General features: G+C 34.5%; 1 protein-coding gene across 2 annotated transcripts in view; it reads right to left on the reverse strand.

The window, feature by feature from the left end:
• The window catches only part of LOC149571508 (zinc finger protein CONSTANS-LIKE 9-like), a 73,141-nt gene extending 53,990 nt beyond the window's left edge, over nucleotides 1-19,151 (reverse strand). Inside the window, exons 1-4 of one of the 2 annotated variants that reach the window (XM_089813015.1) lie at nucleotides 18,841-19,114; nucleotides 17,199-17,331; nucleotides 16,986-17,086; nucleotides 16,171-16,775 (exon numbers count right to left, since the gene is read on the reverse strand). In XM_089813015.1, the coding sequence (XP_089669141.1) occupies nucleotides 16,171-16,740 (570 nt within the window). In that variant the 5' untranslated portion in view covers nucleotides 16,741-16,775; nucleotides 16,986-17,086; nucleotides 17,199-17,331; nucleotides 18,841-19,114. Of the gene's footprint in view, nucleotides 1-16,170; nucleotides 16,966-16,985; nucleotides 17,087-17,198; nucleotides 17,332-18,840 lie in introns of both variants that reach the window. The other variant, XM_089813016.1, reaches the window with a different exon arrangement.
• Nucleotides 19,152-25,093: the final 5,942 nt, after the last annotated feature.

Genomic DNA, 25,093 nt, shown 5'->3' on the forward strand with positions numbered 1-25,093 from the left:
AGAACGGAGGCGGAACTGTGGGGGCACAGTGGCGGGAGGGCAAGGGGGTGGGGGGTACTGTATATTATACATAGAGAACTTGAAATGCTGATTATGAAATAATGTTTCAGTATTAAATACCAAATTGAAATTCTTGGACATAGCAAGATTGCAACATGAACCAAAACCATTGAACATTGGATATAGTACATACCCAAATCAAAATTCAAATAGAAATTCAAGTACCCTTCCCGGCGGCGGCATAGACGCGGAATGGCAGAGGTGGGGTACTCGGGTACTCCAAGTACTAACTATTAACTTTTAAGTTACATTATGTATATGAATTTATAAATTTCAACTCTCATTTGAACTCTCGATTCAACTTAATTGCTTTCTATAATGCATATGATGAACAATTCTAGATTTATCAATGTATAATCCCCAAAAGGATATTTTCTAGAATTCTGATTTCTACCTTTATTTCTGAATTTTCTAATTTGGTTCAAACCCTAATTTCTGATTTTTCTGAATTATTATTTTCAGACGGGTCATGTGCTTGTAACAGTCAATATATACGATATAAAAACACATCAAATCTTTAATGCCAAAAGGATCATTCAATATCACAGATGAAATACAACATGAGATACACAATTTATGAATAACAATGCACACCACAAGACTGAAATTAGAAACCTGAAAGTACTTCCAAACATGGGCAAAATTATGACAATCATACCCAGAACCACAAGTGATGAATCTGGCCCCCACACGGCTTAGGCAAGTTGGTCCAAGGTTGTGGGTAGATCCCCATGGTCTTGAATTTGACTCCCTAGCTCGACTAGTGCTGGTTATCCCAAGGCCGAAGAACCTAGTCTCACCTCAAGCTTGCCCTGTAGGGGGAACCCACTAAGCTTGGGTCGCGGGGATACCCTCTGAGATGGAAAAAAAAAATGATAAATCCATCCTCCTAGGAGTGGCAGAAAGTTTAGGGCATGAAAAACCTAATGCAAAGTGAACATAAACCACCAAGAATGCTGCTCTAAATGTGGCAATCAAATCTGCTCAAAAGACTGTTCTAAATTAGGATTAAAAATACTCTAGTCAGTGAATAAAACCCTAGGCAACGTGCATAAAATTTGCATAAAAACCTCCAAACCCAAACTGAGATTTAACTCAAATCCTTTAATTTGATGTCGCAAACCCTAGCCATCCAAGTCCTCATGTGAACCCTGCCAATTTGATCTTCAAGGCAGCTCCAAAAGAGTGCCAAAAAATTGCAATAACTTTCTGCCTCTTCCAAAACAGGTTTGGCACAAAACTTTCCAGTTTGGGGAGTTAAAACCATAGTTCAAACCTGCAATAAAATGTCTCTTGAACCCTTGCCCAAACCTGGTAAAACCTCCTCAAATTTAGAAAAGAAATTTCCAAGTGATTCCAGAATGAGGAATAATCTTGAAGCCAATCATTTCAGACAGGAAGAGGGAGGAGTGGGAAAAAAATACAGATCAGAACATAAGAAATATTATCAATAACAAATACCAAGATCTGGAAGAAGGGGAGATAGTAGAAACAGAGCAGTTCCAAATATTCAAAGGCAATGTGACCTTATCAAAACAAAATGAGGCAGAAACAATAAACATACAGGAAAGAGGAAGTCAATATAACACATAAACAGACCTGCACAATCAAACTGAATTAACATCAAAGGACCCTTCAGTTCAGAAAAGAAAAACTCTTCAAGAATCATATTTACAAACAACAGATCTCAGGGCTTTCAACAAGGAAGATCTAATGAAGGAGGTAGATTTCACAGCAGAAAATATGTATGAAGGGATAAATAAAATATATGAGGATATTGTAGACAAGTTAACAGATGAATTTAATCAAGAAATTCTCATACAGCAGAAAAAGGCAGACGATTACACACAAAAAATCTCTCAAATTGTCAAGGAAGGCACAAAACAGACTCAATCAGCATCTATAGGGAAAGTGGAAAGAAATATGAATGTGGTAAGTAGGAGATAATTTCCACAGCAAGTCAAATTGTGATATTGCTATCAGGATTTAACTGTGTGATTTTTGAGTCAAACTCAATGACCCAAGTTTCATGAGTAGTGATTAAACATGAATCCATCTCTCATGAGAATAAATGGAACACGTAGCACTCATTGGATCTAAGTGATGCTCACAAGGGTGAAGCACCGGCACTTCCTGGGAGGTCACCCATCCCAGTACTACTCTAGCCTGAGTGCACTTAACTACGAAGTTTCCTCCATGGTTAAACCCAATGCTTGCAACCCCATTTGCAAAACCTTCGCCAAGTGCTGTGCCTTATGAACCATTTATTAGAAAGCCCCTTAAGCTCATCAATTGATAAGTAGGAGATAATTTCCACAGCAAGTCAAATTGTGATATTGCTCTCAGGATTTAACTGTGTGATTTTTAAGTCAAACTCAATGACCCATGTTTCATGAATAGTGATTAAACATGAATCCATCTCTCATGAGAATAAATGGAACACTTAGCACTCATTGGATCTAGGTGATGCTCACGCACTTAAATCCTGATAGCAATATCACAAATATGAATGTGTTAAGTGGCATGATGAAAGATATCTCCAATGTGCACAGCAAAGTATGTGAACAACTCCAACAGTGGCATGACATAAACAATACAGCAGAACATTGTGCAAAAAAATTATTGCAAAAGAACATCAGTAACAGACACTACCAAACTCACCAGTAGAACTGGAGGAAGGAATTGGAGGAAGAATTAGAACTGTAAATAGAAAATCAGGTAAATTCTGAAGAAAATGGGAAAGACATCCTAACTAAAAAATTAGGAATTGCAATCACAAATGAAGGATTCGATACAACAGTTTTTACCACATGTTAAAAGAAAAAATGAATGAAATCATTGGTTGAGCTCATAAATTAGGATAGTTTAGCAGAAAATCAGGTTAAGCTTACAGATATACTACATGCAGGGAAGGGGAAGTGGTGCAGGAGCACCTAAGGATCATCATGAAAGATCCTAGAAGTTTTGGCTTGTAGGTGGGTTTAGCCAACCACCAGGGAATAAGGGCCAAGTAAGAAGCCCCAAGGATGTGATTAGAGTTATGTAAATAGGTAGCTGAGGGTGAGAAAGTTGGGAGTCGAGGAGTGTCCTTAGAATGCCTAAGTTGCTTGTAATTGTTTGAATGGATCAAAGGTTGACCAAACTTTGACCAATAACTCCAGAGGTGGGAAATAGTGTTAGAAGTTGGTTTTTGACCTTACTAGAATCTTGTGAGATGTCTTGAGGTCTACACATGGTCAAAGTGCAAAGTTGTGAAAAGTTGCTCTTGACAACAAATTGCCAAAACTAACAACTTGCAAGATTTCGGTTATGGGTCCGTATAGGAGGTTGCCACACCTGCAACAGAAGTATAAAACACCATTACACACCCAAGAGGAGGGTTGGTGTGGAGATTGTACAGAAACACATTGGAAGCAATAGCAAACTAGTGAATTTTCTTGTCATAGTCATCTTGCATGCTCAAAATCCAAATGTCAATGGATTGATAGGGCTTACTGTTTTACATTGCTAGTTAGAGGATTGAATGCAGTTTTCTGTGTAGTGAATTGGTTCCGTAAAGTTCTGTTTAAGCAGGTGTTTGAAAATCATTTTGTAACTGGACAGTTCACTGCCCTGATTGGAGTAGCACCAAGAAAAATGGCTCTTTCTTGAGTTCCAATGGTCAAATCACTATGGCCCTTTGGAATCAAGGAAGAACAATGTACATACTGTATATATATGCATTTAGGAGTGTTTAGGAGTTGGTTTGCTGTTTTTAAAGCAAAGCCCTAGGCGAGTAGAAGGCTACCCGGCTAGGTGAAGATCAGCAAAACACAGGTCAAAAACCATAGTAGATGGATTGAAATGATCAATCCAATTGTTTGGTTGGAAGGAGTAACCTATGAGAGCACACCAGGCCAAGGGACAAGCCTTGGAGTTACCATCTTGAAGGGGTTTTGATTGACCCTAGTTAACTGCTGAGACAAGCCCACAATACCCTTAAAAATAGGTGATTTTTAGTCTGGCACTATATGGATACCTTGGTGACACAAAACCAAGTGAATCTTGAAGTACTCTGAAAAGGGTATTGGAATCTGACATTTGTTTGGAAACTCCTTTGGAAGACTGAAGTTAGAGACCTAAAACTCAATTAGGAGGCCTAACTGCTACTAGACCTTGTAGCCCTCCAAAACAAGGAATTCTTGAGGTCGTCTACAAACTAATGACCCAAACCTCATTAAGCACATTGAAAATCATGGGATGCATAAGAATGGAAGCCCTACATGCCATGGAAGCCTGGTGAATGTCTTGGTTCATCCTATGGTGGGATTCAAGACAAGGGATGAAGCTTAACCTTGGAGATAGTGAAGAGTTACAAATTGGTGGGAGTGGATTGGTGAAGTAGGGGAATAGGAGAAGTTTTCCCTTAGTGGTAAGGTGAAGATAAAACCCTAAGAAGCCTATAGAAGAGCCTTGAGTGCCTTGGTAGATAGGCTAAAGCAAATTAGGAATCCCTCCTCATTGGGAAGGACCTTCCCAAGGAGTAATGAAGTTAATTACATGGAATGTTAGGGGATTAAACGCCCTAACAAACAAAGAATGTTAAAACGTAACAAAAACTTCTTAACTTAGATTTAATATTACTACAAGTAAATTGAATTTAGAAGAAACCAAAAACTTCACACTCAAATTAGGATGTTGGATAGAATCCAAGGGAGCATCAAAAGGATTAAGCTATATTATGGAACCCCAAAAAAGTAAAATTTGAAACAATAACAATGAACCCTAATTAGATCTCCAAGAAGGTAATTAGCATAAATAGTCAGTCAGAATTTATTCTAAACAATATCTGTGGCCCAACCAGCAATACTGAAAAACAAGAATTATGGACAAGAATAGAAACACATCTCAAATCCAACAACACAAAGGCCCATATACTAGGAGGAGATTTCAATGCAATTTCAAATATTAAAGAACAATCTAGAGGATTTAAATACATCTCACAATCTCAGAAGGATTGTAAAGCATGGATCAACAACAATAATTTAATGGATATAAAGACTAATAACGGAATTTACACCTGGAATAATAGACAAGCTGGTTTTAGTCAAATTGCAAAAAGATTAGATAGATACCTACTGATCTCGGTACTTTTAATTTTCCACTAAGTTCAGAAATTTTAACTAATTATGGATCCAATCATTTTCCACTAAGATTAGAAATTATCGAACCTGAAAAATATAGTAGGAACCCCTTCAAGTTTGAAACCATGTGGTTTCAACACAATGACTTCTTGAATTTGATAGAAAAATGGAGGCAAGAAGACTCCTATGAAGGATTTAAGATGTTTTGTTTTATCTCTAAACTCAAATCTCTCAAAAATTAAATTTTACAGTGGAATAGGGAACACTTCAAAAATATTTTTGAAGAAAAAATCAAGATGGAACAAGAAATAGACTCCCTAAACAAATTAGTAATTAGGAAAATATGAGTACAAAAATGTTTTATAGAGAAATAGCACTCTCAGCTAAACATGGGGATCTCCTTGCTAAATAAGAAACCTATTGGAGACAAAAATCTAGAGAAATATGATTGTCGGAGGGTGAAAAAAACATTAAGTTCTTCCATAATACCAAAAGAAGAAGAAGCATAAATAGAATTACTAAAATAAAAAATCATTGTGACAACATGGTAGAAGACCCAACTAAGATGAGACAAATATTCATAGACTATTTCTACAATACATTAAATAATTTTGAAGCATCCAACAACACAGCTTATCAAGCTTGGCAAGAGATGCTAAATTCAATCCCCAAAATCATCACTGATGAGGACAATAGATGGTTAAAGAGTAAATTCTCTATACAAGAAATTAAGGAGGTGGCTTTTCAGCTCAACCTAGACAAGGCCCTCAAACCAAATGGCTTTAACGCAAACTTCTTTCAAAAATGTTGGCACATCTTTGGCAATGAATTATATGAAGCCATTGAAACCACTCACAATTAAGGATCTTTAATAACAGAAATCAACAACACATTCATAGCTCTCATCCCCAAGAAGAGCAATTATGTTGTGCCAAGAGATTTCAAACATATTGCCTTGTGTAATACAACTTACAAAATCCTATCCAAAACTATAGCGAATTGACTTAAGAAATTATTACCTAAGATTATATATCAGAAGAACAAACCAAATTTGTACCAAATTGACCAATTTTGGAAGGAAAAATTACAGCCCACGAAATCATTAACTTAGTTGAGGCAAGTAAAGAACCTTGTATGTTAATCAAACTAGATATTCAAAAAGCATATGACAAAGTTGAGTGGAGATCTTTATGTAAATGTCTTGAGGCCTTTGGCTTCACTAAAAGATGGATCAACTTGATAGTCAGCTATGTCTCAACACCCAAAATATCAATCCTTTTAAATGGAAGTCCGGGAGGTTTCTTCAACATTTCCAAAGGTACTTGACAAGGAGATCCAATTTCTTTGATTCTCCTTGTAATAATGGTAGAATCTCTAGGGAGAACCATTAACAAAGCACATTTGGAACGAAAAACCTTCGATATTAAGATCAAGAATAACACTCCCAACATTACTCACGAACAATTCGTGGATGACACAATCCTACCAAGAACAAGCACAAAAAAGGAAGCCCGCCAATTCAAGCTTATTCTCAATCGCTATATGGAGGCTTGAGGTCAAAAAGTTAATGCTACCAAATCAGGAATCATCTTTTTAAACACTAAACACAACAACGAAAAGGAAATATGTGAAATTCTACGTTTCAAAAGGGGCAACTTCCCATGGAAATATTTAGGAGCACCTTTGAACAAAGGAAAAAATTCCAACAAACTCTAGGAAGCTATAAACACAAAGCTTTAAGAAAAATTGGAAAGTTGGAAAGGAAAATGGTTGTCTAATGTTGGAACAACAACCATGATCAAATCAATGCTTTCAACAATCCCCACTTATCAAATGTCAGTGTTATCGGTAGCAATTGTGTAAAAAGAAAAATAGAATCAAAACTGAGAAGCTTTTTTGGCAAGGAACTTTGACAAACAAAAAGTTTGCCATAATAAAATGGGAGAATATAAACTCGTCAAAGATGGAGGACTAGGGATTAAGAATGTAAAATGGCAAAATATGGCATTAGGAGCTAAGTTAGTATGGAATACATTTTCGAAACCTAACAGAAAGTGGGTTGCAATCCTACTAAACGAATACATATTAAGAGCAGATCACGAGAACATTTTCAAATCAAATAATCACCCTAAAGCCTAAAATATGGAACTTCATGATGAAATGCAAAAACATAATAAGCAATAATATAACATGGGACATTGGCAAACGTGAAGATGTACTTTTTGGGGACAACTCTTGGGCTGAATTTGAACCTCTGGATTCACTCAACATATACCCCAATACTAAAACAATATTGAAAAAGGCTTGGGGCAACATGCTATACCAATACGTAGATAGAGACTATATCAACCATTCCTTAGGCTGGAAATGGCGAAACCTAGAGGACACTCCTCTAATAGTAGACGAGAAATTTTAACTTATCGCAATACTAGATCAAAGAATGTTTGCACTCAAAGATATAGGTCAAATAAAATCATATGGGTAGGATCTAAGGATGGCAAATAGAAAGTTTAAGATGGATACAAATGGATTGTAGAACATCATAATTTGCAAATCACTAACATCCCCCTCAACCTTTGTTGGAACAAAGCTTGTTTGCCCAAGGCTAGTACCTTTCTATGGGAAGCTTTCCAAAAATGAATACTCACTATTGAATGGTTCAAAAAACTAGGTTTCAAAGGCCCATCTAGGTGCGTCCTATGTAAACAAGAAGAGGAAACAGTGGACCATATCCTACTCAACTACCCTTTCACCACAAAATGTTGGAATTCATTATATCAAAAACTAAGTTGGTTTTCAATGCATTCTAGTAATATAGTAGACATTCTAAATCAATGACCCTCAAAACCACATAATAGTCTCTTTAAAGACATTTGGATAATAACACCCTCAATCATTGTTTGGGAGACATGGAAAGAAAGAAACCGAAGAATATTTCAAAAAAAAACTCATGCCTCCCCATTTGCTAATCAATAAGATAGAAGCAAGTATAGTAGAGACCTTAAACAATAGACTTGGGAATGCAGAACAATTAAAGGAATATTTACAGAGTGGTATGGAATAATCAAACAAAACTGGGTATTTGGAAAAGGTGGAGACAAAAGTAGAGAGGAACGAGCAAATTGCAAATGGGAACCTCCCAAATATGGTTGGTTCAAGTTGAATTTTGATGGAGCTTCTAGGGGCGACCCCGAGGAAGTAGGAATTAGATGCATAATGCATTCATGGGAAGGCAACATTACAGCAAAATTGGCAAAACCTATACTTAAAACCATAGATCCCAGAATCGTTGCAATTCAGGCAATTTGGAGAGCTGAATCGAGGTGGGTGAGTTATGTTGACTCAGATTGGTAACTCGCCTATTTTTTGCCAAAAATTGCCTAAGTAGGAGATTCATCAAAAATCACCATAAATCAGCCCCATATATAGACTAAACTACTCAGTTCTCTTAAACATATATTACCATTAATAAAAGTTGTAGTTGGATATTTTTAACAAGGTTTTATTGTGCAAACTTTGTGTTAATTATACTAATACATGTCAACATGTGAGTATAGCATGCAATCTCAAAGTGCAAAGTAAAAAAAATCTAAATACATTTGACTAACTCATAGCTTCCAGAACTACATTCAGTTTGTTAGACCCTTTTGATGATTAATTGGGTTATGTTTATGAATGAAATATACTAGAATCAATGGTTTTCCTTGTCCATGCCAAGTCTCTGCATCTTTAGCACTGAACACAACTTGTCCCACTGCTGCTCTGACTGATGCAGGTAGACCAATGGCAATAACTTGATCTTTGTAGCAAGATGGATCCTCAAACTTGCACATTCAATTTAACAACATAATCAATGAGAGAGGATTATAGAACTTGAGAGTAGGTAGAACAAAGTCAACCAAATTTAAGAGACAACCATTAAACAGTCTCATGCCTAATCTCAATGAAAGTATATGTTCTAAACTATTTTAGATAGAAAGTATTTGCAAATTGTGTATCAACCTAAGGATGCAAAAGCTGATCTAAGTGTCTAGCCTCAACTATTTTGATAGCACAACGACTATTAACAATTCCTTCCTTGACCATGTCAATAGCAATTTTGACAGGAGTTGTACATGTATGTTTGCCAGATTGGCATTGTAGCATCCACTGCTTGTTTTCCTGTACTCTAAACTCTATAGTCTATATCCTAAAATGGCCTAGCAAGATGTTACACGAACATTTCATGGACCTTACATACATTTATGATCTGATGCTATTGGTTGTATGGATTTTACATACATTTATGATTAGACAACATTTATAATTCTATATATCTATGTCATGTGATCTTATGTATTCTATTTACTTCAGCTACAATTTACATTTTATGTATGCGATGGATTTATCATTCATGTTCCTTGTTTATTTATGTTAGCTTCTATTTGATGATGGTATAGTGTGTTTAAGTTATATTCAATTAAGGGTGCATGAAATAAGTTTTGAGTCATTAAAATCTCTAAATTTCAAGAGTTTTTTCATTTTGTTGAGTCATAGCTGAATCATAGCCAAGTCAAGAGTTGAGTCGGCCTTGTCAAGTCAAAGTTAGGGAACTATGCTTAAAACCATCAGTAGTATAACAGAAATATTTTGCTTTGACAGAAAGGATAAATCTATGCAAAGAACTAGGTATCAAAAAGTTAGAAATTGAAGGAGACTCCCAGATTATTATTAACGTCATCAGACAAGGCAAAACTCCACACTGGACGCTTAACTTAGTACTAGACAGACTAAGGTAACAATTAAAGTCATTCACAAATATAGACATTAAACACATTTATAGATAAGGAAATAAAGAAGCAGATGAATTAGCAAATATAGGAACCGATGGAACCAATATGTAAGAAAAAATTCTCAATCAAAACACGGCTCCTTCACTATCAAACCAATTTATAGATCACATTTAACCCAACTCCATAATTCACAAAATTGAAATGTATAAGGAGGCATTCATATATTTATAGATGACACATTAAAGTATTATCATACAAAGACAACAATGCTACAAGTAAAAACCATTACGACCATACTTCATCATTCATAATTATAGCAATACTTTTGGGTTTGTTAGGTGTCTAATCCTTGTTTCTTATATTTCCTATTTCTTTCCATGCCAAATCCACATAGAAAAGACAAAATAGCTGGCTCAAAGAGATTGAAGGAATCTCAAAAGTTTGAAATTTTGTGCTCTCAAAGGCTAATGCCATTTAGAATCTTTGTTCAGTCCATTTCATGAATTTTTGCATTCATACATTCTTTAGGGTTATGCAATTCTTCATTGAGAGATGGGGAGTTGTAAAATGTAACTGCAATGTGTGTATTGAAGTATGTTGCTAGCAGGTTGGGGGCCTGGCTTGATTGGTGAAAGCTTCTTGTGGTAAAGCATGAGGTTACAAGGTTCAATCTCCCCCCATCCCATGTGGTCCCAAAGGACGTGTTGCACCAGTATTATAAGTCACATTAAAAAATTTACCCCGCACACTGCAATTTATAAGAGGGTTTTAAACCTGATTCCTAAAATCAAAATAAAAAAATGCAAGTTGCACAAGGCAACCTATAAGTTATTTCTTGATTTATTCTTGATGTTCTAAGAAATTCCAATAAGAAAAATTGGCTTGTCGTGCTGTAAGGCTATAGTGGTAAGCGAAGACAACACCTCACTCTTCTAAAAAGTTCTCGAGTTGGATTTGTCCAAACTAATCTCCGATTTTTAAGAATAATTTTTATGTGGAATTTTAGTTCTTTATATGTTGAATTGCGAATTTGCAGCTGCCTATAACCAAATCTAATAATTAAGTTACTAATTTCCTAAGAAAATTACTAATAAGAGATCAAGCACAATGAACTAAGATAATGATTTCTTAAGCAAAACACTAATAAAGCATCAAACACAACGAACTATGTTAAATTATACTAAAATTCAATTCATTTTGGAAATTCAGATAATCCAGGGCTTTCACTTTATATTTCATTAACATATTAGGTTGCCATCACCTCTCCCAATATTGTTATTAAGTCTAAAGAACGCTATTATTCTCCATTGCTTGAAACTCCCTACTCTTTCAATAAGTCTAATGTAGAAAATGTTCCAACATTTATTGTGAGCTCATATAAATTCCTTGTCCTCAAATAAATCTCTAAATCTGCCTGCACAAACTTTGGACAATTAATGGCATGGTTGATTTTGAACTTGAAGGCTGGTCACCACAAAATCTTCAATTCAAACCACTTTTCACTTAACATCAGCAACCACTAGTTAATTCTTCATCTATTGCTTTCATTTACGAAACATCACCTTTTAACAAAGCCAATGTCAACACAAGCCACGTGGCATCTTCCCCTTTGATGATTGAACTAGTTATTTCACCCTTTATTTAATCAGTCATTTGATCCCCCAAAGATGAGTGACTGGAAAAGCTGACCTTACCAATACCTTATCACTCCATTCCACATATTCAACTTCAACCTTGAGAGATACTTTTCTACTATCAGGTTTGAACAACCCTTCACTGATCAAAGTTCACAAATCGCATGTCTCTTAATAACTACAATCAGTTGATCACCCAGACATGAGCAATAAGCAAAGTGATCTTACCAGTCGCTTATCACTCCATTTCACGTTTTTCAACTTTAATTTTGAGTGATGCTTTTCTGCAACCAGGATTAAACAAACATTGGCCTATTAAGGCTCACAAATTGCCTGTCTCTAAGTGCTTCTCTATCTTTGATTGATTACAGCTATCAGCAATGTAACATTGCTTGTCACCAATTTCATGTCTTTGATCCTCATTCAACACATTACTTGACTATGAGCAATCTGCAACCAATGTTGCTCACATAACATTCCTTGCAAGTTCAGTGACCTTCAATCCAAGCAGCATTGATTCAAGCAATCAGCAATCAGAAAAGTTTGGAAACCTCACAAATCATAACCCTTGTGACTCTTGTAGCTCTTTCAACCACTTCAACCTAGTGATCAGCAATCAACGCAATTTTTGACCATTGTCAAGTGCATTATACTTTCCAAGTAGGTAATCATATTTGGCTTCACTTTGATAACCAGAAATTATACAGAAAAACAACATCACCAATAGAGCTTACACTATGGTACCAGCAATCAGTCCCAATGTTCTTCACATACACCTACCAAAATTTTCATTTTACTCAAACCAAGTAAACTATCATTCTATATTATTCAGATTATTAGACATGGATAATTTGGTCATTGTTTGAAATTGCACCAATCCAAATAAACAAACCACTACTTGCCTTGTCAACCATAAAGGCAATCACTCTACCAAAATGTGTTATATGGTTCTTCAAGCCTATTAGAGATATGGATTATTACGCAAGTAATTGGTAAATTATTTGATGTTATTAACAATCAGCAAAGACGCTCAATAAATAAGTTTACAATATTTAAAATAAGCAAGTTTCAAAAAAGAAACTGTAGATAAGATTAGAGACAATCTTATTGAGCATTAAAAAACTAATTAAACATATTTTAATACCCTCCCTTAATGCTCAATCTATCAACAACACCAATAGAGCCCCTAAATTTTACAAACTTAAATGTTTCTTCAAGCCTATTGGAGAAATGGATTATCATGCAAGTAATTGGTAAATTATTCTATGTTATAAACCATGAGCAAAGACCTCAATAAATAAGTTTACAATATTCACAAAATAAGTAAGTTTCTAAAAAGAAACTGTAGATAAGATCAGAGACGATCTTATCACCTAAAATTAAAATAAAGTACATTATTGGGCATAAATTAATAATAAAACACTATTTAATATTAATTTCAGCAGAAGATACAAATAGGCAATAAATTGCATTGTAGATATACTTTTTTAAATATTATATAGGCTTAAAAACTGCATTGGCTATCAAACTACAATATTAGACAAAAAATAAATCCCAAAAATACTTTTATGTTCTTACTTGAATTATAATTAAAACCTCTAACACCATCTGCTAATATGTCAAACATGCTAACCACAACCTCCCTTAATGACTAAACTAGACAAAAGTTCAGGCTTATCTCTACTAAGAGATTTAGTCATTATGAGTATAATCTGCTCCTCTATAGGGAAACAATAAAGACAAATGTCTTCACTATCAACCAATCGGTACATCTATTGGTGTTGCACTTCTAATTTGATATTGAATTGATAGACTGGATTCTTCACCATCTTGAGGACTCCCTCACTGTCCAAGAAGAGCAAAGTTAATGTAATGGGATCATGTTGAAGATTATTGCAATTGTATTGCTTAAATCATTTGATAAAAGTCACCTTATATTGTGCTTCAGTGGAAGATAAAGTGACCATATGTTGCAACTTGCTTTGCCATGAGACTATTCATGATCCAAGAGTAAAAATATATCTAGTGATAGATCAATGAGCACCAACTAATCTATAAGCCTAATTGGAGTAAATATACTCCTATACCATGAAATTGTAGAGTTCTAACGAAGTATGCCAAAGGTGAGTGTTCTCTTGAGGCTTGGTCATGAAACCTAGAAATGCATGTTATTGCAAAACATATCTCTAATCAAGTAATAGTAACATTAATTAAACTACCTACCAACTATTAAAACACTAATTCATTGGCCAATAATTGATAGTTGCATACCAACTTTCAAGTTAGATATTGGAATTTGGATTACATTCAATCATTCTAATTTTTTCTAATAGAACTTTGGTACAATTTACTTGTGGTACAAAATAGTACTTGATCAAATTGCTAAAAGTCTACACCTAAACAATATTAAAACTTATTTCAAAAATAGAACAAATATTAGGTGAATCAACATTCATTTTAATTATATAATGATCAGACATAACCTACTAAGCTCATTATGTCATCGCCCTTGATTTTTACACTAGGAGTTGGTTTGTGATAATTTTTTGGAATTTCAAATCTATCTCTAATATATTAATCAAGTGTAAATTACCAAGCTTGAGGAGCCTACTGAAATCCATTCAAGGGCATTCCCCACTATATTATTCCTTAGGAACCCAAAACCTCTGTAGGCTAAGCAATGTCGACCCCTTCCTTGAAGTATGCATTCAAGTAGGCACCTTTAAGATCCATTTAATATTCAAAACAAACAGTACTAGAAATAACAAACCAACAAGTTACGATCATTACAAAACAGGAAAGGTCTAGTCTACCCCTTCCTATTATCCATATCCTTCAGCAACAAAATAAGCTTTGTACCTGTCCACAAAACCATTCATCTACAATTAACTTTATAAACCATCTACAACCAATGATTTATTTTCTATGGGCAATATTAATAACACTTCAAGCCTTTTTTTTACACTACTTCATAGACTTCCCATTCAAGCTTTCTTTTGGCCTCAACAAATATGTTGTACACTCAAATAACTATGAAACAATTTAAGTTACAAAAAAACTCACCTTCTCATCCTTGCGTAAATTGTTTTCTCAGTCACTTAAATTGATATTTCATCACGTCTGCAAATTCATCTTGTAAAATATTTAACCCAAAATTTGCAATTTTCATGGTTTAAGATGCACACACAGTTCATCAACCAACTCACATGTAGTAATTTTTTGACACAGTAACATGAATAATCACCACAAAACTATTTGCTAAGGCTTCAATGTGTTTATATGTTCATTGCTCCATCTTTGCTAATAAATAATATGGTATGGATCTCTCTTTAGGAGGCCTCAGTGAGGTACATCACAATTAAATATATTTTTTGTGGCTTTCCTTCACATTGCACAACACATAATCTCTATCCATTGTCACTTTGCACACAACATTTACAGTTTCTGATTCTTTCAACATTCATGCACACCACATATACAAATTATTATTTACCTGCAAATCTCAATTAATGTGTACCTGGAATATGTAGCTGGCAACGAGATCTCAGTTTCTTTGTTAAATTCAATTGTGAATCTACTAGTGATCTGACTAGGCAGAAATCATTGACCTACTAAGCCATGTAGGTCAGGGTTTTAAGTTGAACTTGTAGTCCAGACTTTGCAAATGACAGAAATTAAGTGTACAAGATATGAAAAAGAGCTTCTTCAAACCTCTTCTATAACTTCCATAAAGTGTAAAAGACATGAAAAATAGTTCCTTCAATCCTCTTCTATAACTTCCAAGGAAACTTTCAAAAGTAATATTTTAAATTTAACTTTATCACAATAATAATATTTTTGGCCCACCCAAAGGGACTTAATAATATTTCAGCTTTTTGGCTTTAGTCACTTTATAAGAAAATTTAAATGCAAGCCTTAATTTAAGGCAACTTAATTTGATTAATTGACTTATTCCCTCTTAAACTCTCCAAATTATCCTATGTGAATAAAATAGGCTAATGAAACTCCTCCAAACACTTAAGCCCAAGAAGGGGGCATTACACATCTTCTTGAACATTCTCCATCATGGCAATTAACTTTATAAATAGTAATACATTTACAGGCAATACCTCTCTTTACAAACTACAAATATATACCGTGAGTTTTTGTTAGATCAATGACACAAATAAACATTAATCCTACTAAGTAGCCATATTCCATATTAGTACAGGTTGAAATGCACAAATTATTAATGCTGTTAGCATTCAATGAGGTATAGAACACTAATTCCTAACGATGACACCTCTGAAAACAAGAACAAAATGGGAGGTTGTTTATGGCATATGCATCCTACCAATAGGAAGAGAGGAGTTGACAGCCTATATTGTAATATAAATAGAAATGCTATCTGCTTTACACAATGAAATGGATAAAATTGTAAAACAGACATGACCCTTCTCTGTCCTAAGGTTTATTCCAGAATTTTGCATTTCATTTAAAATAATCCAGTTCCAACTTAGATTGAGTATTACACATAATTGTTGATAGATAATAATTGTAATTCATACTCACTGGTAAAAATAGCATGGCATAAAGATTTACCTTGCTTGAACCAATTGTACCAAAAGAAGCATCCTCTCGTGAAACCAGCATTGTGTGGACATTGGGATTTGACTCAGACAATGACAAAGCAACCATAGAAGGAGAAGCAGAATCAATCCATGAACCATAGTTCTCCACAAAACCCATGGCAGAATTTGACAAACTGCCTGTCCCTGATTTATCCCAACCTTTCTCAATAGGAAAAGCTGAACTTGACCCTTCTCTTTCATCCAAATTGCAACCCCAAAGATTAGCAAGTTGTGCAGCTGATGGGCACCCTGTATAACAATTAAGAGGCCTTTTGTTATGTTGTGGTTCCGAGCTGAAATGGGCACTTTTATCACAAATTTGACAAAGGAATAACTTATGGTGCATGCACTGAATTGCTGCAGGCTGGACATTGCATACATCACAAAGAAGGGTCCGAGCATGGCGTTCTGAGAGAGCATTTGCAGAATGAACATCATGGTCACATGATAAACAGAGACTGGCTGCATCTGCTCTACAGTACACTGTGGACCTGACTTTGAGGCAAAACTCACAGATTGGCTCCATTCTTTTCATGGCCATAAAACCTTCAATTTGTCAACTTATATCTGCATAAACTGCAAATTTCATTTGCTTCAAGGCATTAAATATTTCATTTTTTTAGTGCACATAAATTGCATACCATAAAATCAGACACTATTGAAGATTTGGTGACCCAATCTTTACTGAATTTGAGCCGAAATAAGTGGATTTATCTACAGAAACTACAAATTTCTTCTACTCCAAGGCATGAAACTCTTGATTGTTCTGCAAAATAAAATACAAACCATAAGACTGGTTCATCTGGCAGACTGCATCACCAATCTGAACGAACATTAGCTGATTTTATCTAAATAACTGTAACTTTCGTTTGAAACAGTTCGTCTTTCTGCAAATAAAATGCATAGAATAAGACCAGCCATTTTGGCAGTTCATATAGCCAATCTTTTTTATTGAAGCGAAAAATAAATCAATTTACTCTAATGAACTGTATATCTCACCTATTTCAAGGCATGGAACACTTTCCTTTTTGCAGATACGAAAATAAGTGCTATCATGGACCATATCACCAATCTTTAACGAAATGGAGGAGACAAAATAAGCTTATTTGATCCACAAAAAACTGCAAGGTTCCTGTAATGCAACACAGGATACAATTTAATTTTCTGCAAATAAAATACAACCATAGGATTGGCCATTGTAGCAATGTACATCACAAATATTTGGCAGGGTAAGACCATATAAGCCAAAATTGCGCTAAAAAGGCAAAATTGTCCTCTTGGTATGCAAATTTCTCATACTCCAAGTTGTACAGTTCATGTAGATAAAAAGCATATACCATGTGACTAGTCCCTGTTAGCATGCTGCTGCATAATCATTATTCACAGAAATTAAAACAAAATAATGTGACCACTTTCATTTAAAATAACTATCAGTTTTTCCTACTCCAAGAGACAAAAAAAAAAAAAAACTTCACATTTCTGCAAAGAACAAACTTATTATAAGATTAAGTTGCTATGGCAGGTTACACGAACAATCTCTCTCGAAAATGGTGGAGAACGGGGCAAATTGATCTACAATAACGTCATGCTTGTGTTGCTCCACGACAAAAACAGTTTATGTCTCTGCTGATATGAGACATCTATAAGACCAGATGCTATTGCAGGGTGCATCGCAGATCTTTACCACCTAGGAATCGAACTTTTAAGCTAAACTGTGCCAAAAGAATATAATTTTACGCCGGAAACCGCAAACTTTGTCTACTCCAAGACAGACAACAGTTGAGTATGATTTTAATAAACCTCAAACACTTTACTTTCTGCAAGTAAAACACTTGCAATAATACTAGGCGCTATGGCAGACAGAATGGAACCAAAATAAACTCAATTTGCGTCAGAAAAGCCTAATTACAGAATGCTGAATTCTACAACTGATAAGCCCTATAAGTCCATGCATCGATAAGAAGGTCCACTGTAATAGGGTATGTCAAAAAACTTTACTAAATTGAAGCAAAAGCAATTCATGTTTGTGTCAAAATAAACCACTAATATCTTCACAATGTGCAAACTTATCCTAATCCAAGAAAGGGAACGGTTCATTTTTGTGAAGATAAATTCAAACACAATACCAACCACTTTTGCAGACTACATCACCAGTGGTAACCAAAATAAAACCAAGACGATTTAATCTAAAATATCTCCTTTTTTCCCCTCTGAGACGAGAAACACTAATTGCTTTTCAATTGAGGATTTAAGCTTCAGCAATCTACGTCCTTAAAAAGAAAGATCGGGTTAAATTACGAGGAGATATAGTTAAGACAGCTCGCTATGGCTATAGCGGAGTACCTGAGAAATCGCTACCGCATGAAGCCAATAAAGGCCGATTTTATCTAAAATAACGCATGAAACACGTCAGTTTTTCTTGCAACTACAATACTCTACACACAACCAGCGGCTATTGCAGCTCCACCACCAATATTTACCAACTGAGAAGCAAAACAAGCCGAAACTGCAAATTTCTCCTAAACGAATGCATCTTATTAAACACAGCCATCGTTGCAGATCACTTCACGACTCTTTAACCTAATCAGACCAAAATTGTACTCACACAACAAGATTTCATTAAATTAAGTCAAGCATTTACCAAAAATCCTCAAATCGGATGCCGCACACGTTAAATCCAAGCAAAGCGCACAGCGGGAGGCGATTTCCGTAGTCCAAAATGTAAAAGCCGGCGTAAATTCGAAATAAATTCTCAACACCTACGAAGGATTGGACAGAAATAATAAGCGAACAGAGAAGACTCTTCCAGAGATATACCCGGTACGGGGAGTCTAATCTGCTGGACTCGGGTTGTTTAATAACATTTTTACTGCGGGTTGTTTAATTACAAGCCAAATCTAGTTTTACTTTTACCCCTAAAAGTGCACCGCGTACGGCGGGGCTTTTTCAGTTGGGATTGTTTGAGTGTTTTCTACGGAATAAATAAATCAAAAGATATTTTCAAGACGATGAGTGCGCAAACAGATGAGGGTCTGGCGAATCACACTGTACCACGTGGAAAAAGTGTTTTAACCAGTAGGATTACGCGATCATCTACGTGGCAGGTCTTTAAACACACCCGTCTGAATTTGCACGAATTTGAGTTCATTTCGGTAAATTTGAGCATCATTTGCGTTTTTTCATTTTGTTAGTTTTTGGAAAAAGTGTGCGTATCTTACGTACACTTGAGTGCACGAGCCTGTGTAGAAAAGGGATCGGACGGCTCAGATCGGTTTTCGAATTAGAAATTGACGGCGAGGATTCAATCGGCGGCGGAGCATGGGCCACGTGCGAGGCTGTTTTTCGAGCGCACTTTTGGTTGAAAAATGATTCGGTGTCATCTTGTGATTAGTGCCGCAGTGGTTTTCTGGTTTGACGGCTTGCCAAGCAAATATTTTCTTTGGTTTATCTTTTTTTAAATACTTGATTTAATGACACATTAAGCATAGAGTTGTTTCCCATCGCAATTCAACGCTTTTTGTGGCTTTCATTGTTCATTGATTGGGATGCTGTTGATTTGGGAACAGCTGGGCATACAAAGAAGTTTTGATGAAAGAACATTATGAGCTTTTACTATTGACTTTTTTTTCATTGATTGAAACACTAGTTTATTGTTATTATTATTATTATTTAATGTTGTGGCAGAGATATTAAATTTTTAAAAGTCCAGCAGGTTTTATGAGTACAAGGGTTTAAATTTGCAGTTAGAAGGTACCCTTTAGAGTATTTTATGTACGTTGCAAATGAAATTCTTTCTATTTTTTAAAGGTATTGGCAATTAATTTTTACAATAGTTCTTAGTGAGTCTAAAGTTTAAAACTTAAGAGGCAAGAGTCTACAACACAACAGTAAATTGTGAGCTTCTTATCGGAGAGGTCTTGCGTTTGACTTTACACAAGTTTAATAATTTATAATAAATCACATAATAATAATGAATATTGGCTTTGGCCTCTTATCGATTAAAAAAAAAAAAATTTAAAAAAAAGTTTTAAAATCAGTTTACTTTTTAATTAATTTTGAAACAGCAATTTCTAGTTTCTTATTGGCTAGTTGCAATTTTGTCAAGGTAAAATTCATTTTTATGAAACAAAGATTAGGGGAAAAAAACAATCTTTAGAATATTCTTCTAAATTTGTCAAAAAACAAAAAAAAATGTAAACTTCTCAAATCTTCTACAACCTACTAATGGTTGTTATGAAGGTTTGTGCAATGTCTTCCACGCATATCAAGATCAACAGTTAGAGGATCAACCAACGGTAGAAAAATATAGACCATTGGCAAGTTAACAACTCAGGACAATATGATCTAAGATCAACAATCCTATTTGCCCTGCCAATCTCCATAAGACATAATCAACCCATGTTTATGCATATTTTTAGACCTTTGAACAAATAGTCATGGTTTCCAAAATATCCAACGTAAGCTTGAGAAGAAATAGACATGGTTGACCATAGCACGTCAAAGATACTAGAGGGTGCATATAGTAGCTATAATGATGCAAGAACTGAGGATATATTTAATATCATAGAGTTTCCTTTGTATTGATAGAAACTACTATAGGTCACCTACCATTTAATATCCTAGTTGAAGGTGTTCCTGATAAGAATAATGAGACAATGCACAAATTAATAACCAAACTTGTGCACCATCCAAAGCATCTACTTCTGCCTACAAATAAATTGTAAAGATACTTCACACACTTAGGAATTAAAAGGAATTAAATGACACAATTTTTTAATTGAAAGTAATTATTAACAAACTTTGCAATCTGAGGTGTCAGGTAGATCACAAATCTGCACCTATATTTCCTCCTCTGTCCAACCAACTTATCCCTACTACTATTTGAATATGAGGTGACTTATTTGATCAATCATGTTGAATCTTTATCCCTCGACTCCATGTCCAAGCCATCATTTTCGATTATTATTGTTAACAACTAGATTGTTCCAGACTAACCCCAGCCAAATACTAGTCTAACATTTATATGGAGAGTTACGTACAAGGGATGATGTTAATATTCATTTACAACTTATTCTTCACACCTTTAGAAGGAATTGATTTTGATTTTTTTGACTAATTTTTCATTTCTAATTTTAAAATTTGATATTCTATATGATTTTAAACTTGTTGTTTTTTATATTATGGCATTAATTAAAATTTTCCACCATTACTAAATGAATTTAGATTTATGAATATTGTACATACAAAATTATTTTATTTTTATTTTAAATTATTTCTACTTAAAAATATTGCAAATGAGAAAATTATCAAAAAATCAATCTTCAGGACTTTTGTAAATCATTTAAATAGTAACATGTTTAAGAAATTAAATATTGAATGCAACTATATATATATATATATATATATGACTTAAACTTCTTAAAAATGAAAACTTGAATAAAAAACTTATTGGATAAATTGTTTACATACTTTAAGTATCAAAATAGTAAATATTAGCCTTTTTAGTGTTATAACAATTTTCACTTCATTTGATGTGATTGCTTAGGCATTTGGATATATGTTTTTACAATTTGACATCTAATTTCTAGAGTTAAATATCTCAACAAAGCTAAATTCACATGTCTACCGTACCTTCTTGCCCTTGCGCAAGGCAAGGGCTCAAGCTCCCTAGAGCTCTTGTTTTGAAACTTTTTATTGTGTGGTCTTTATTTTCGTGTGAAGAAATGAGAATGGAATTTTTAACAAACAATAAATGTAGAAAGAGTGTTAATGGGTCTTTAAGGGTTAAGCCTCATTTTAAGAAGATTAAAAAGGAATTTGGGAAATCTATAGAACATGGATGGACAAAAAATAATTTTATGGGGCATCAAAAGGTAACTTTGGTCCATCTAGGGTTGGATTTGCAATGAGGGATTGCAAAGGTAACATTCAAATGTTAGGTGCAAAAAGTCTTTTGAAAGGGATAAACAATGAGGCAAATGCTCAAGCTACCCTCTTAGTTATAGAGATGGGCATAAAATAAAAAATGATAAAGCTTCACTTAATAGGGAATTCACATATTATTGACAATGACATAATTAAAGTAGAATTGGGAGTTTGGTACCTAAACATAAATATTTGCAGGTTTAGGTCTATTTTAGAGTCATTTAAGGAGTCTAAAGTCACACATGTAAGGTGTGAGGCCAATGAGACAGCTAATACAATGTCAAAGGTTATGGAAGTCTATTTTAGAGTCATTTGAGGAATTCAAAGTCACATATGTTAGGCAGGAAGCCAACGAGACAACCGATACTATGTCAAGGGAGAAGGAGGAAATGATGTAGGACTTTAGAGATGTAGATGGAAAAAAAAATCATGTTATTAAAAAGGGTTAGATTAAAAAGGAATGGTTGGTTAGGGGATGATTTGCAAGCCTCATAGAGATACACTACAATGAAGAGATTTGGAAAGATACAATTGTCTCAAATTTAAATTTTAACTTTGGCACCCTTAATAAGGACCTACAATGGAACATAGCTAGCAATGATGAAGTAGCAAATTGTTGAAGTATAAAGGGTGGAGACCAAGTGATTGATGAAATAATTCATCGAACTCATTATCTAGATTAATATGTTAAGCTTATGCAAGGGAGTATTAATGCCTTCAAGAAAAGGTTCTAGAAAGACATGGGCTAGTTCCTATGACACTTAGTATAGGACAATTAGTATTATCATTACATTTAGTTGGGAGCAAAATAGTTTTGGGAAAGCTTGTTGAGTGGAGAAAGAGGATCAGAATGGAGGAAAATTTTCCTTGCACACTCTCAACCAACTTTAAGCATTCAAATGGAAAACCAGATGAGAGGGATTTTCAAGATTGGTGGTCCTCTTATGGTAGTGTGTGGAGATTATTTTTGGAGAGGAGTTTATGACAACCAACCTTAAACCATGAACAAGTATTAACATTTCTTTGGCATTTTTGGATTGGAAGTTACAACTAAGAACTAGGGAGGAGGATTTGGGGGTGATAAGGCAGTGTGTTAGACTCCAATGGGCTAGTGGGATGGTTTCTTATCATACAGATGCAACAACCTAGAGTTGGTTTGTAGACAAGGGAAGGGTTATGGAGAGTGGTGGAAGGCACCAACCACAAATTCAAATTGTCTCTAGTTTGGATCACAACCACTCGTAAGGAGAAGAAGATAGAAGAAGTCATAGGAGGATGAGAGGCAGTGTTGGTTCATCCATTGATGATTGAAGCAGAGCAGTGTCTACTTAGAGAGGAAAAGTCAAGGAAGGAGAAACAAAGCATGAAGAAAATGAAGGAGTAGAGTCAGTCAAATGAGGAGAAGCCTCTAAAGGTGAGGAAGACCAGAAGACAAAGTTCTCATGATTGTATACTAAAGGTGATATGTTCATCCTAGGTGAGAGCAAAGAATCCATGATGAAGTGTGGAAAAAGCAATTAAGGAGACAAAAGTGTTTAGTCTCAAGGTTGTCTCATTATAGATATTGATATGCATTGTAATGTTTCCAGCCCACTTTGTTATCAGTAAAGACTTCATTTTAAATTCCAACATCTATAAGTCTATAGTCGAGCTAATGCCCAATTTTGTTTGTTGGGGCACATGTTTAAGTATGTTTATGACAGTGGTAGCAAGTAGGTAGTTGGTAGAATTATAGAATATGCAAACCTTTAATGGATCTATCAACTTTGATCAATTACATCCATTTTGCCAAAAAAATAAAATTGACTATATTATTTATTTTAAATTAATAAAATATTAATTATCATTGATGTGTGTGTGTGTGTGTGCGCGCGCATGCGCGCGCGCGAGAGAGAGAGAGAGAGAGAGAGAGAGAGAGAGAGAGAGAGAGAGAGAGAGGAGAGAGTCTAATTTCTAATATTTTGGCAAGAGGAGAATTCATTGTCAATGGAGCCCTAGTCAACATGATATGCTCAATATTGGTTGAACAATGAGAAGCGCATAATTTCTAATGTCTTGACAAGAAGAGAATTTTATTATAATCTAGCATTAATCAAGAGAATCAAAACAAATATAAACTCTATTCATCATTACTATTAATATCAAAGAAACAAGATAAAGATACAAGCAAAAATAAAAAAGATAATTTCAAAGATTAAACTAAATTCACGATTGAAAAAATATAATTGAATTTATTATTATAAAATTACTATCAATAATCAATTGTTAATCATATAGTACTTATTGAATTTGTTTAAAAAATTGAATACTAATATTAAATTATATAATTAAGAAAATAAATAAATCCCTTAAAACTTGAATTTCAACGAACTCTCCCAAAGGTACTTTCAAGTTACTTAAAGATGTAACAACTAATATAGTATAGCCTAAGAAGAAATAAACCTCACAAGTGATATTAAAATCTACATAATTTATTAATCAAAGTGAAAAAATAAGATTAGGTTAGTATCTTTATTAAAATTTTGGATTTTTCTCTTTGCATAGATTTTGTGTTTTATTTGTGTTCATACACATGCATGCTATGAGAGAATGTGATTGCCTCAAATATCGTTCTACTAAAGCTTCTTTAATGGAGTGTTGGATTTTAGAGTTTTTGGTCTAGCTCCACAGGGGAAAAAAAGGTTTAATCATTGTCCCACTCTTAGTAAAGGACATCACGCTGGCAACATTGAAGGTGCATGGGAATGTACATTTGTAACAAAGTTATTCCCTAGTGCATGTGGATCACTTTATTTAAGACGTGCGTATGGTGTTCACTCAACTTCACCAGTGGAAACCATTTTGTATACACTCAAATGTGTTCTCACTTAATTTCGGTTCTTTGAATGGCATGGATATTTGAAGTAAATAACAATTCATAATTGCCAATACAATTTAAAGCTTGCATGTGCATTACAAGTATATTAACT

This window comes from Cupressus sempervirens, chromosome 2 (genome assembly GCF_028749045.1).
Source record: "Cupressus sempervirens isolate cs-2001-9-10 chromosome 2, ASM2874904v1, whole genome shotgun sequence".
Classification (NCBI taxonomy): domain Eukaryota; kingdom Viridiplantae; phylum Streptophyta; class Pinopsida; order Cupressales; family Cupressaceae; genus Cupressus; species Cupressus sempervirens.